The 15,497-nt window shown below is 39.2% G+C and overlaps 1 protein-coding gene and 1 pseudogene across 2 annotated transcripts in view; one reads left to right on the top strand and one right to left on the bottom strand.

Annotated features, from left to right (window-relative positions):
- Window positions 1-3,873, bottom strand: part of TRAPPC8 (trafficking protein particle complex subunit 8) — a 73,472-nt gene extending 69,599 nt beyond the window's left edge. For both annotated transcript variants that reach the window (XM_090285675.1, XM_090285676.1), the window contains exon 1: window positions 3,358-3,873. In XM_090285675.1, the coding sequence (XP_090141801.1) occupies window positions 3,358-3,514 (157 nt within the window). In that variant the 5' untranslated portion in view covers window positions 3,515-3,873. The remainder of the gene's footprint in view (window positions 1-3,357) is intronic.
- A 10,698-nt stretch (window positions 3,874-14,571) lies between these two features.
- On the top strand, window positions 14,572-15,099 carry LOC150002686 (BOS complex subunit TMEM147 pseudogene; annotated as a pseudogene).
- The last annotated feature ends 398 nt before the right edge of the window (window positions 15,100-15,497 follow it).

Below are 15,497 nucleotides of genomic sequence, written 5' to 3'. Positions count from 1 at the left end.
GAATGAAATTCAAATCTACCATTACCTTACTTTTACAGGTTCCCATATAATATCTTGCATATAGTATTATGAAGTAATATTTCCCAAAAAACCTCCGCTGCCTTGCGGCATACCTCTTCAGGGGAAGGGCTAAGGGAGTAAACCCCGACAGAAAATCCGGAGCCGGAGTCCCTAAGGCGGTTTGACGTTGTAGTCAACACCGGCAACTCCTGCGGCGCACCTGAACCCAAGCTGTATCGACTCCGTCTTTCCCTTGGACCCTTCAGCTGCGAAGAGAGGGGGGGGTCTGCTGCATGGGCAACAGCAGACCCTCCATATCACCCTGCCCAGGCTCTGTAGCTTCATCGCAAGATGTCGATTCAACACGGGAGGAGACAGATACCGTGTCACTCCCGAGTCGGACTGCACAGCCATTCTCGGCGGTGCAGATGGACTCGTAAGAAGCTACACCATCGTCTCTCGAGACGGACGGCTGCCGACGACGATTTCCCAGTATGTGCTGCTCCATGGAATACTGTTTCCTCAAGAAAGTTAAGAGTTGTTTCTGAAAAACTGATTCCATGTTCAAACAAATTTGGGAGACACTGGATTAAGTTTTTAAACAGCCTCTTTATAACAGATCTTCCCAGGGCTTTTCATATGCTAAATGACACTGTGACTCTACCAAACAAATGCATGTTACATTAAGCAAACTTATTTGACCACAAAATTCATTTTTAGGGAACATTATAACACATCTAGTGTTCTAGGGAATACACTTTGAGAAATGAAATATCTGTCATGTTTTTACCCAACACAAAAACTTTATAGAGAAAACCTCAACTGCTGAAAAAAAAATCAAACCTATACAAAAATGACACAAACAACATATATATGTAAATTTTGTAAAGCTGACAAATTTTATTCCAAGTTTGGTACGTACTTGAAAAAGTAGGAGGTAAATTACCTAGTTAAACCAACATGGTGGGTAAGATTGATGAAATGTTTCTCACTTTTTTAAAGAAACTTAAAACTAGAGACATTAAGTACCCTTTAAAGATCATTTTCCAGTCCAATTTGCCACTTTCAATAGCTCACTCAGAAAATACTCAAGATTTACATTAAAAAAAGCATTCTATTCCTCTTTTTAATCCCTTAAACATATTTTACAATAAATTTTAAAATATTTCACAAAAATGAAACCAAGTACTAATGTCTAAATGCCAAATTTTTAATGCCACCACCCATAATCCATATCCTAATCATCTTGAACTTTAAAACTTATATCAGCTCTTACCTTTCCCAAAATTTCATACCCTTGCTCAAGAATCTGAGACTGCCATATATTTACCATTCAACATGAAAGCCAAAATCCCTTCCCTAGAATTCAAGACCCTCCCTTATCTAGGCATTTTCCCTTACTCTTCTGTACTCAAATATGGATAAGTTTCCTCACTGTTCCCGGACCACTCATAATTCATAATTTACACCTTTTGCCCATACAATTCTAACCTCATCCCCCTCCTCAACAGGGACTTGCTGGCTATCTTTCCATTAACTCTCTACCTAGCCATAGAAGTCCCATTCATAATCCTTTCCTAAATCTTTCAGAGTCTACAGAAAGAAGGAAATCAGAATTGAGTCTCTATCCACTGCACTGTCCAATACAGGAGGCTCCAGCCACATGTGGCTACTGAGCACCTGAAATGTGTCTAGCTCAAACTAGGATGTAATATAAGTGCAAAAGCACACCAAACTTCAGACCTAGCAATAAAAAATAAAAAATATCTAATTAAATTTTAATACTGAATGCATACTGAAATGATAACATTTTGGAAATAGTGGGTTAAAAAAATCAATCATTAACACTAATTTCACCTATTTCATGTTACTAAATAACTTAAAATTATATATGTGACTCACATTATATTTCTACTGGATAGCACTGCTGTCTAGTGTAAGTAATTCTAAATGGTGCCAGGAGAGAAAAAAGACTTAAGTCACATGGCCTGTTTTTTAAATCTTTCCTACATGTAAGATGTACAAGTGAACATCTCTTTGCCTCAATGTCCTCAAATGTAAAATGATAACAACAGTATCTACCTCACAGAATTCAATAAGGACTAGAAGAGAAAAGCTACATAAAACAGGTATCAGGTATTAGCATTATTATTTATTAACAAAGCAGGAAAGAGCACACACATCTTTAAAAGAATTTAAGAATGTAGGGCAGTCAGATGTCTTGTCCACTTAGTACAACACTGGAAAAGCTGGCTATGGTACAGGCTGAAGAAAATCCAAGAGTTCCTAAACTGTGTTTTTTTGCACAGCTTCCTCTCTCCTCCAAATACTAAAGTGAACTTACAATGGAACTATTTTCCCAAAGAATACACACCTGTGGCATATAAATACATGAATTATGGCACAGCACTGTTTTTGTGCAGAAGTCATGATAACCAAGTATCACAGTCGTTCACTTGGCACAGCTTTATTAAAACCCTTCATTTTACCCAGACCTTAAAGACGTTTACCTATACTTTGCTTCGTTGTTTTCAAAGTACAGGTAAAGACATATTGGTTAAATCATAAATGTTTTATTACATTTATTTCTTCTTAATAAAGATTCTAAAGCTAGAGAAAAAAAAAACAGGCAGCTCCTCAATAAAGTCACATTCCTACTGTTGATTTAATTTTTATCTGAAAAACCAAATTTTAGGACTTTTCCTTTTTTTATAAATCTAGGTAACTCCATGTAACTTTCTTTCTTATCTGTTAGGCAAAGGCTGCTTCAGGTTTTATCCCTTCTTTAATACTTTATTATTCCCTTGAGAGGTTAAGCAAAATATTATATACCTCAAAAAATGTTCAAACAAATTTTTAGGTAAAATAACTAAACAGAAGCTTAGAAAGAGATGAGCTGGAAGGCTAATGTTCAAAACAACTCCAAGCCCAGTTTAACACCCAGGGATTGATTTGTCTTCTTTACCAAGACCTCACCGTTCTAAGAGGCTGCACCGTCCTATCCTTACCTGTAGCACAACGTCCTACTTCTCTCCCTATGGCTGGCTGTTGAGAACAGTCTCTTCGCCCTTTTCTGGGGCTCACGTTTTTCTTTATAGTAACTACCTAACAGTCCGGCTTGTTCGGGGATAGAAATAAATGCCAACAGAAACTGGAGAATAGCCTGCGCTGTCTTGACAACCTCATTTATGACGCCCCCGCCTGCAACCACCGGAGACGCCGAGGGGGCCCGACCCCAGAGAACACTCCACCCGCTCTGTTTTGTAAACATGGCCCTCGTCTTCCCTGTCCGCCCCCAACTTATTCTCCCAGCCCCGATTTGCGGACGCTCGGTGAAAAAGGGAGAAGACCACATACCCTCGGAAGTGAGGCGAGAGAAGGGCTTAAGCAACTCCGCGAAGCTAAGGTGATTGAGACGAGTGAGCCGCTCGGCTTCGTCGCTGCACAGCGCGGCGACACAGGGGACGAAGGAGTCCGGGATTAGTTCTTGCACTGATTGTACACACTGGGCCATCTCCGAGGCACAAACAGCGGCGGCACCCGCCCTCTGGCCCGCTCTCAGAGACTGATCCTGCGGCTGCAGCAGCTACTGCCGCCGCCCGCCGGCCTAGCCCGGCCGGGCGGGGCCCCGCAATGAAGCCGTGATACCGATATACGGGACTGATTTCGTCGCCTCGACTCCCGGGGCACACACCACCGACCCCTCCCCGTCACCGCCGCTCCTCGGCGCTTGCCACGGCGTCCTCACATTCCACCCATCAGGTGGAGACACCGACAATCTCCACTTATCCCCTCCGAAGGTAAAACCCTGGTCACTGCCCGACCGGAACCGCCATATTGAGGCCGAACCCTGACCTACCGGCAGTACTAGTCCCAGCAGCCTCAGCGCTTGCCCCTCACGTGACGGTGGTAAGGGCAGCGATAGGGGCACTGAGAGAGAGTGGCGGAGAGGGAAGTGAAGAGCAACGGAGGCCGGTCGGGGTACTAGCGCCGGAAGTGGTGCGACGGTAGTCCCTCCCACCGGGAGGCCCCGCCCACTGGGCGGGGCTGGAGCGGGGCTACCATCGTGGTGGACGGAGACAGGCAGGGGAGGCACGTGACCATACGCCTGGGTTTTCAAGCAGCTACTTGGCAAAGCCTACGAGGTGGGAGGGTACGCGGCAGGCACGCGCTGAAGCTGAATGCTGTTCTAGTAGGAAAGAAGCCTGCCTGCTCGCCTTCCACGCCGATAACTCCGAAGGCTCTCTGGGAAACAGTGGGCAAATGAAGTGGCTGTTCGCGCTGCTTCTTGCTTGCTCTGCCATTCCCATGCTCCCGGTGGAGTGGCTAGGTGCACCTGCTCACTAGGGAGTGTGTGCTGCTCCTCCTTCCACACACACACACACACACACACACACACACACACACACACACACACAGCCCTGGTATTTGAGGGCTCCTCTACAGCTGGCCTGCCCAGGCCATGTATCGTCTGAACACATACTGCCTTTTAGAAACAGACTGCCATGAACGTGGACTCAACCGGTGAACCGAAATGTGCGCTCTTGTGTGTCCTGCAATTAACACAAGTGTAAGGGAAACGTCTACGCTACTGCATTTTTGTTGGTCGCAAGGAAAGGGTGTGCCTGCAAAGGTTGGAGTCGTTTCTCCGCAACCGCTTCTTTTTTACCCTCTGCTGCAATGTGATGGAGGTGCAGGAAGCAAGTAATTATGTACCTACTGAGACCTGAACTGGCTCCCATTTCTAGAAGAGAATGAAATGAATTTTTCTATGGTGTTACTGAATTGTTTGAATTCCTTCTGAATTATATGCCAAAAGTATAAGGCAAGGAAAAAATGCAATGCTTCTTGATGTAAAGAAGATTTCTCCAACATCAGTAACTCAAATTATCAGATTGTTTGGCACCCCTGAGGCTTTTACCGTGGTAAAAATTTATGACAGGTGACAGGTACGACTTTTGAAAAATGGGAGACAGGAAAGGACTATAGGACATAATGACATGCAGCTTTAGCCACAGATCAATTTAGAAAAGATAATACCTGCATGTTGAAGGTTGGAAATTAATTTTCTTAAAATTAGCTGTACCTGAGCACCTCTTGGAAATTTTTCTTGTGTCCCCAGGGGTACATATATTCCCTTTTGAATATTTCTCATCTCAATCCCTTGCATTTTATAAGAATCTCATAAAACTAAGTATGACTCGAGTTATAAGACATATAACTTCTAAATGGAAGCATACTACTTTATCTAGGTCTCAACTAAAAGTTAAAAAGGCAATTTATTTTTTACACTAAAGGTAAAACTAGCTGTATTAGAGTCTTTAAGAAAGATTTTCAAGGGCAATTTAGCTTAAATGGATTTTTTGAGATATAATTCACATACCATCAAATTCCCCCTTTTTAAGTATACATTTCAGTGGTTTCTAGTATATTCAGAAAGTTGTACACCATTACTACTGTCTAATTCCAGAACATTTTCATCACCACCAAGAAAGCCTAGTACCCATTACCAGTCACTCTCCACCCTGGCAATAACAAATTTACTGTCTCAATAGATATATCTATCCTGAGCATTTAGTATCATGCAGTATGTGACTCTGTGTTTGATCTCTTTCACTTAGCATAATGTGTTCAAGGTACCTCCGTGTTATAACATGAATCAGTACCTCATTCCTTTTTATGGCTGAACATATATTGACTTTTATCTTCTGCATTGACTTTACAATCTACCACCACATCCACACACAGTGTTTCCAGTGAGTGACTTCACTGTAAAAATCTATTTCTTTCCTAGTTTACCTAAGGTGTTCATTTTCTAAGGTGTTGTTCTCATCTAAAGATTAAAGCTGAATCACTGACACATTTGCTTTCCAGGAACAGAGAAAGGACAATGGAGAAGCACATGACTAATGGCTTAAGATCATATTGTAGAAATGGCATTCAACAATTTCACTCACATCCCACTGTCTTAGGTGAGTCTATTGGTCACACCTGTCTTCAAAGGAGAATGGAAAACGTAGTTTATGTGGGTTCTGTTGCTAATGAAGAAGAGGAAAATGAATATGGGATAACAGTCAAGGATCTCCAGCAAATTTTATTAAAAATAAGGTACTCTGCAGAAGGTATTTGCACACTTCTCTCATCCCTCTGATTTCTCCAGACACTCGCTCTTTTTGCATCTCATGTCCTCTGAACCATTTACAGTGTCCAGAAAAAATGAGGTGCTATGATTGGCCAAGCCTTGGCCCCTTGGCCATGTGCATACCCTCAAGGCTATGAGGACAGAGTCTATCACCAAAAGAAAGGAAGCTTGCTGGACAAAATAATAATAAAACAAATTAAGGACCTGTTTTCCACTACAAAAGAAGAGGCCCAGCTTCCTTCTTTCCTGAAAATTAAAGAATCCCATAGAACTCATGCTACGCCAGTTGTCTTATATTTGCTATACAGTAGTCCCTCTCTATATCGCGGTTCACTTATCGTAGCCTCACAGTATCGCCGGATTTTTTTAAATATATTTATTCATTGCGGATTTTTCACTATATCACAGGATTTTGTGGTACTGTATACATGTTAAACTTACGTAGGTTTAAGAGTGTAAGATATGTTTAAGAACATAAGTAGTGTTTATAAAAGTGTGGAAAAGGTTAATAAGAGAGTGGGAAAGGTTAATAAGGGACTGGGAACAGTTTATAAGTGTGTGGGAAGGGTTTATAAAGCCTTAAAATATATATAAATACTAAAATAAATGTAAGGTTCCTACTTCGTGGATTTTCACCTATTGTGGGGAGGTCTAGAATGTAATACCTGCGATAAGTGAGGGAACACTGTACTGTGTTATCAAATGTTCATGAATTGTTTTATTTTGTATATATAATATGGCCAGTCTCTTCTCATGCCTGGTGTAGTCAAGTTTAAAGAACACAGACATTGAAATCAGAAACATCTAGATTGAAAAGCAGTTTCGCCACTTGTAAATAAAAATGTCACCATTACTGATCACCATATATCAAGCGTGGTGCTTTACATACATTGTCTATTACTTCTGTTTCTCACACAAACCCAGAAAAGTGCATTTCACCAACATTCAGATGTAGAAATGGAAGCACAGCAGAGCAGTTAATTAACTTACCCAAAGATAATAAGCACTGGAGCCATAAACAGAGCCAGCTAAGTTTTTAACCCTAGAGATTTGATCAGTAGGATAAATTGCTTTTCCGTATTTCCTTGCTTTGAAAGCACCCACAAAACTTTTAGTCTGCAATAGTATATATTGTCTTAATGAGAAATCTGTGACTTTTGACAAACTACTGTCTTTTCTGAGCCTTGCATTCTTTATCTCGTCGTCGTCGTCGTCGTCGTCGTCGTCGGCAGCCGTCCGTCTCGAGAGACGATGGTGTAGCTTCTTAAGAGTCTATCTGCACCGCCGAGAATGGCTGTGCAGTCCGACTCGGGAGTGACGCGGTATCTGTCTCCTCCCGTGTTGAATCGACATCTTGCGATGACGCTGGAGTGTGCTCTCCAGTGGAGCTGAAGCTACAGAGCCTGGGCAGGGTGATATGGAGGGTCTGCTGTTGCCCATGCAGCAGACCCCCCCTCTCTTCGCAGCTGAAGGGTCCAAGGGAAAGACGGAGTCCATACAGCTTGGCTTCAGGTGCGCCGCAGGAGTTGCCGGTGTTGACTACAACGTCAAACCGCCTTAGGGACTCCGGCTCCGGATTTTCTGTCGGGGTTTACTCCCTTAGCCTTTCCCCTGAAGAGGTATGCCGCAAGGCAGCGGAGGTTTTTTGGAATCAGAGTTTTCCTTCTCTGATGTGCCCTGACTGGAAGATCGAACCAGCGACACTTAGCTCGCAGGCCGACGCTCAATCCACTGAGCCAAACCAGCCAGGGTAATTCTTTATCTATAAGCTTAGAAAGTTGGGACAAGAATATTTCTTGTATTTGTTTCGATATGAAGCATCTTAACATTCTTTCTACTATTATTAAGTTTCACTATGTTACCGGTAGATGGTGCTATTGAGTACTGGCTTAAAAACCCAGTAAAAGCGATTCTAATTACTGAGTTTGTACATAGTCCTCACAAAGGAAATACCGACCTGTATATCGCGGCATTGGAGGTCAGGGAATGCCCAGAAAGTTTGCACATTCGAAATTCTTAAGCTGAAAATTTTTATGTCATGCTACTTGAAAACACTAAAAAGAGAAAGGTTTAAATATATAATCCGCATATTGACCCACACTTTTAATTTTACTTACTGTACTGAAAATTTTAAGACAACTTATTAACATTAACATCTGACAACAACAGATGGCATCCATTTCTCAATTATTTTAAGGATAAGTCAGAACCATAATTTTGCATTATAAAGCTCATAATTCTATTTTATACTTGTTATAGGTATTTAAGTTCCATGCATGCCTTTCTCTAATCCGCATCAGGTAAAAAACTTATATAAATATTTTTTCCTTTATGCTTCTCTGATGGGGGAGGTCGCATGGAAATACTGAACATTTCAACCCCAAACGATTTTATAAATGTTTTATTCCTCAAAATTTAGTCTGAAAATAAATACAGTTACATGCCATATTGTAAATTGGTAGCATAGACCCATGATTTCCTAATTAGGAAAAATTACAGTATCATTTTAAATGTAAGAAAACAGTCCTAGAGAGATAAAATAATTTTCCGAAGGTTATATGCCTAGTTAGGCACACAGCTAATAAAAGTTCCCCGATTTCCTGACTTTCAGTCTCAAGCACTTTTCATTATACTTCCTCAGTTTATATATTAACTAAAATTTGTTTTTATTTATTTGTTTCTTCTGATTTCAGAAGTTACTTAAGGTAACAGATTTGGTTTTTTGTTTGTTTTTTTTTTAGTCCCCTCCTTAGGACTTTTTTTATTATTGTATTTAGATAAAGAGGAAGAGAGAGAGAGGAACATCCATGTGAGAGATAAGCATGGATTAGTTGTCTCCTGTACATGCCCAGACGGGGGATAGTACACATCTGGACTGGTGGTCCCACACACCAGCACCCCAACCAAGATCAATCCTGCAACCTAGTTATGTGCCCTGACCAAGAATTAAACCCACAACCCTTTGGTTGTGGGATGATGCTCCAACCAACTGAGCCACACTGGCCAGGAAACAGGTATTGATTATATCTACATAAAAATAAAAGGAAATAACCCCTGGCTGCTGTGGCTCAGTGGATTGAGCTAAGGCCTGCGAACCAACTGTCGCTGCTTCAATTCCCAGTCCGGGCACATGCCTGGGTAGTGGGCCAGGGCTCCAGTGGGGGGCACGTGAGAGGCAACCACACAGTGATGTTTCTCTCCCTCTCTTTCTCCTTTCCCTTCTCTCTAAAAATAAATAAACAAACAAATAAATTATTTTTTAATAAAAAAATAAAAGGAAATATTCTAGCAGCTAAGCAGTTCTTAAAAGCTTTGTATCTTTATTTTTAGCTCACTAGCTATGCAAGTTAAAAATATATATATTCAATTTGAAAAAGAAATTTTAAAGACCCAACAAACACATGGAATGACATCTCATGTTCATGGATCAGAAGACAGCATCATTAAGATTGCAATATTCTCCAAATTCATTTATAGGTGTATATTAAAATCGCAGCTTGCTTTTCCATAGAAGCTGACAACCTCATCCTAAAACATGTCAAAATTCAAGGAACCTAGAATAACCAAAACAATTGTTAAAAAGAGCAAAGTTGGAGGACTCACACTAATTACAAACTTACTATAAAACTACAATAACCAGGACAGTGTGGTGCTGACGTCAGGATAGACATAAAGATTAACGGAATAGAATTGAGAGTCCAAAAATAAATCCTCACATTTAAAGGCAATTGGCTTTTGAAAGGGTAAGGCGGAGGTACCTCACATACCCTAGGCTCGGTTGGAAGCTGCTCTGTCCAGCAGAGCCTTCGTGACCACGGTGGAACAAACTCTTACTAGGACACTTTATTATGTCTGATGAAATAACTTTTACCCAGGACACTTCTTTATGTCTGGGGGAAGGAAGGTGACTGCCTCTCTAGTGGAAACAGTCGCTAGACCTTCGTCCCTCATGCTTTTTATTGAGAAGGATACGCATGGGAGATACAAGATCAACATTCATAAATCATCAATAGCTTTCAGGTACCTAGGTTACAGATAACAATAACTGATTACAAATTCCAGTATAGCGGGTACAACGAATAGTCTGTGCCAGGGTCTATTAAACGTTTTGACCCCACATCGGCACTAGGTACAAGGTTTCGAATACTCCCTATTAGAGATTGTTTATACTTAATTATAAGATAAAAGAAAGCAGAGCAAGTTCTAAAGCATATTAATATTCTTTGAATCCAATCTCCACGGAAACCTTCTGAATAGTTTTCAGGTATGTCTCCCATGCAGCCATTGTTGAGACTTAAAGACAAGCATAGCCAAGGTGATGGCAGCAGGTCAATTCCCTAAACCACAAGGAGCGGTTCCCCACAAAAGGATAGCATGACAATTAGAGGAGGAAAAAATAGTCTCTTTAACAAATGGTGCTGGGTCAACTGGATACCTACACAAGAAGAATAAAGTTAGGTCCTTCCCTCACACCATATGCAAACATTAATTTAAAATCAGTTCCAACACCTAAATGTAAGAGCCAAAAATGTAAACTCTTAGAGTGAAACATAGGTGTAAATGTTCAGGACCCAAAATTAGGCAATGGTTTCTCAAATATAACAAAAAAACACAAGCAACAATAATTTTTTTAAAAGATAAATTTCAAAGACTGTATTTCAAAGGGCACCATTAAGAAACTGAAAACACAACCCACAGAATTGAAGAAAATATTTGCAAATCATGTATCTAATATAATCTCATAAAAATCTGATGAATGTAAATACTGCCGAAAAACTGGAATTGTATGTCAAAAATTGTAGTTATACAAGGGAGGGGGGAACTAGTATATATGAAAAACTATCACAGCCTAATGATAAAAAGGACAAATAACCCAACTAAAATTGAGCAAAGTCTAGTTAACATCCATTACTCCATATACCTATAATTTTTTTCTTGTGATAAGGATATTCAAGATCTATTTTCTTAGCAACCTCCAAATATTAACTAGATTTATTGTGATTATTTCAACATATTCATATACAAATATTGAATCATTTATACTTTTTTTTTTTTTGGTTTTTCAATTACAGTTGTCCCATTTTCCCCCATTTCTCTTCCCCACCCAACCCACCCCCTCTCCCGCAATCATATCCCTCCCCGTTGTCCATGTTCATGAGTCATTTATACAGGTCCTTTGACTAAACCCTTCCCTTACTTATTCCCCTTCTCTCCCTCTCCCCTCCCCCCTATTGACTGCTATTCTGCTCTTTGTTCTATTTAGTTCCTTTGTTTGTGTTGTTCTTTAGTTTCCTGTATTAGGTGATATCATATGGTATTTTTCTTTCTTTGTCTGGCTCATTTCACTAAGCATAATTCTCTCTAGTTCCATCCATGTTGTTGCAAATGGCAGGAGTTCCTTCTTTCTTTCTGCTACATAGTATTCCATTGTGTAAATGTACCATTTATACTCTTGAAACAGATATGGATATATATCAATTATACCTTAAGAAAAAAATAAACAGAAATAAAGTGAAACTCTTAACCAGATAAGGATTATGTAGCAAAATCCATAATATTATACCTAATGGTAAAATGTAAAAATCATTCCCTTTGAAATCAGAATGAGACAAGGATGTCTGTTATCACAGTTTAATACTTTTCTAGCTTCCTCTAAAATCAGCTAAAGAAAAAGAAACAAAATTTGTATGATTTCAAAAGGAAGAAACAAAACTACAGTAGTACCCCCTTATCAGCAAATAATATATTCCAAGAACCACAGTGGATGCCTGAAACCACGGATAGTATTGAACCCTATATATACTATGTTTTTTTCCCTACACATACATACCTATGGTAAAGTTTAACTTATAAATTAGGCACAATTAAAAATTAACAATAATGAATAATAAAATAGAACAATTATAACAATATACTAATAAAAATTATGGAAATGTGGCCTGTCTCTCAAAATATTTTATTCTACCTTCTCCTTGTGATGATGTGAGATTGCTGCAATGTCTATGTGATGAGATGAAATTAGGTGAATGAAAAAGGCGTTGTGACATTCTTTTAGGGCAAAATAAGGGTTACTTGAACACAAGCACTGCAATGCCGAACAGTGGAACTAATAACCAAGAGGGCTACTAAATGACTAATGCTGGACAAAGGGATGATTCACATCCCAGGCAGAATGGAGTAGGACAGAGCGAGATTTTTACACACTACTCATAACAGGCAAAATTTAAAATTTATGAATTGCTTATTTCTGAAATTTTTTATTTAATATTTTTTGGACTGCAGTTGACTGTGGGTAACTGAAACCATAAAAAGTGAAGGCACAGATAAGAAGGAACTACTGTAAACTTATTTTTAAATGATATAATGGGCTAGATACATAATATGCCTTCATCATATTTATGTGGCTGTTCGTCTTTTCTTCAATTGTCCTCCCAAAACCAGAAAGCAGAACTCATAGCATACCTCAATATAGAATTTATCTCATTGTAATATAATTATTTGTTTTGTCATCTGTTCCAAATCTAAATTTTAAGTTTTTTGAGAGCGGGTAGACACTCATTTTATCACCCATGTAAGATAAATGATTGAAGCAGAAGACACTTCAAAAAATTAAAAATATAACTACCATATGACCCAGTAATTTCACTTCTGGATATTTATTCAAAGAAAACAAAAACACTAATTTGAAAAGATATATGCATTCCCATGTTCACTGCAACATTATTTACAATAGCCAAGATATGGAAGCAACTTTGTTGTTCATTGACAGACAAATGGATAAAGAAGAAGTAATATAGATATACAATGGAATATTAACCAGCCATAAAAAAGAATGAAATCTTGCCATTTGTGATCATATAAATGGACCTAAAGGGTCCTATACTAAGTGAAATAAGTCACACAGAAAAAGACAAACATTGTATGATTTCACTTAAATGTGTAATAAAAAACAAGTGAACAAATAAAACAAAACAGAAACAGACTGATAGATACAGAGAAAAAATTGATTGTTGCCAGAGTGAAGGGAGGTAGGGAAATGGGTAAAAATGTAAAGGGAAATAAGAGGTACAAACCACCAGTTATAAAAAGTAATTCATGTGGGTGTAATGTACAGCATTGGAAAAGTAGTTAATATTATAAAAATTCTGTATGGCGACAGATGGTTACTAGAATTACAGTAGTGATCACATCATAAGGAACATAAATGTCGAATCACTATGTTGTACACCTGAAACTAATTTAATATTGTATGTCAAATATACTTTAATAAAACATAAGTAAGCGAATGATACAAAGGGAAAATCAAATAAGTTTTATTTTGTGGCTGTGTAAATTAATGTCCCACTTTTGAAAAGCAATTTGGAGGCATGTATCAAGAGCTACGAAAGAGTTCATAGTCCTGCACAAATTGATTCCACTATGTCATTTCATTGCATTCAACAAATATTTGTTGACTACTTTTTATACATTAGGCATTGCTCTAAACTCTAGGGTTTAGAACAGAGCCACCAAAAACCTGCCAAAATCAGATCATGACTGTTAAAAGTTTGAACCATGTGAGCTGCTCTCCATGGTTCTGAACCACACTTAACACCCATAAGACACAGGTCTACTCCACTAATATCTCCATGTAGTCATTCCCCAGAATTGTGAAGCAGAATAGGAAAGAGAGTAGTAAGAGAAAATGTGGAATACAGAGGAAGAGAAATCATTGCAAAGGCATAGCCACTGAGAGATTCAGGCAGAGAAAGGAGATTTCTTTGGAGGTTATTTTCAAATAGTTTAAGCTGCAAAGGTCCACAGTAAAGAAAACAGTCAGAGTAAAAAGGCAACATATGGAATGGGAGAAAATATTTTCAAACCCTGTATTTGGCTTAATCTCCAAAATACATAAGAAACTCCTACAACTCAGTAATAATGAAACTAGTAACTAATATAATAGGCTAAGGACATTTCTCAAAAAATAATATGAATGATCAAATAGCATATGAAGATATGCTAAACATCACAAAATCATCAGGAAAATGCAAATCAAACCACAATGAGATAACACGTCACACCTGTCAGGATGGCTATTATCAGAAAAATAAAAGACAAGTGTTGAAAATGATGTGGAGAAAATGGAACCCCTGTACATGGTTGTTGGGGGTGTAAAATGGTGCAGCTACTACATAAAACATAGTGGAAATTCTTTTAAAAATTTACAAGTAGAACTGCCATATAATCCAAAAATCCTACTTTGGGTTATTTATTCAAAAGAATTTAAATCAGCATCTTAAAGAAACATTAGCACTTCAAATTCATTACAGCACTATTCACAATAGCTGAGATGTAGAAACAACCTAAATGTCATCAGCAGAGAAATAGATAAAGAAAACATGGTACATACATACAGCGGAATATGATTCAGCCTTTAAAAAAAGGAAATTATGGTCCCAGCAGAGGCAGGGCCGCCGGGCCGGAAAGGTAGAGACTTGTGCTCAGCCAGGCCGGAAGCCAGCACCCTGGCTTTGTTTCACTTGGGGAGCTGCTTTGTCCTCACCTACTTCCCCTACTTCATCCCCTATGAGTGCAGTGCCCTGTCTGGGTACAACGCTGACTGGAAGGGTGTGCAGGCTCGGGTCACCTACCTGTTTTTGCATCTGTGCAAGTCATTGTTCCTGGCCACTTTCTCACCTGGGAAAGTGACATCTATGACTTCATTGGAGTCCATCACATCGTCGCATCTGACCAGGAATGAAGGACAACATGCTATGGCCTTTACCACTGTTTCCAGCCCACCATCCTCCTTGCTGGCTGATGTTTCTTAGTGTCTGCAAGGCCTTTATCATGTCGACCATTGTCCAACTTTGCCCCCTGGGCAGCTGGACAAGGTACTTCTGACTGAAGCAGTGGTGAGCAGGCTGCTGGCTCTCAGCACCCTGGCCTTGTATGTCATTGTCAATATGCACTCCTAGGCTTTATGTCCCAGGCATACCTTTCCTTTCTCCAGATTTTAGTGAAGTAAATGGTATTTGGGTGGAGGGAGAAAATTATGCAATATACAACATGGATAAACCTTGAGAACACTGTTAAGTGAAATCAATCAATCACAGAAAGACAAATACAGCATGATTTAACTTACATGAAGTATCTAAACTGTCAAATTTATAGAATCAAAGAGGGGAATGGCAGTTTGAGAAGAGGAAGAAATGGGGAGTTACTAATCAATTGGCATAAAGTCTCAATCAAGAAAGATGAATATGCTCCAGACAGTGCTGTACAACACTGTACCTACACTTAGAAATAAAATAAAATAACAGTAAAGGTGTTCACCTAATAATACATAAAGCTAAAACTAGAATAATTTTTTAAT

This window comes from Furipterus horrens, unplaced genomic scaffold (assembly GCF_987537825.1).
Source record: "Furipterus horrens unplaced genomic scaffold, mFurHor1.1.pri manual_scaffold_8, whole genome shotgun sequence".
In the NCBI taxonomy this organism is placed as follows: Eukaryota; Metazoa; Chordata; class Mammalia; order Chiroptera; family Furipteridae; genus Furipterus; species Furipterus horrens.
The sequence above is the reverse complement of the archived record's forward strand: the minus strand, read 5'-3'. Positions and strand labels throughout refer to the sequence as shown.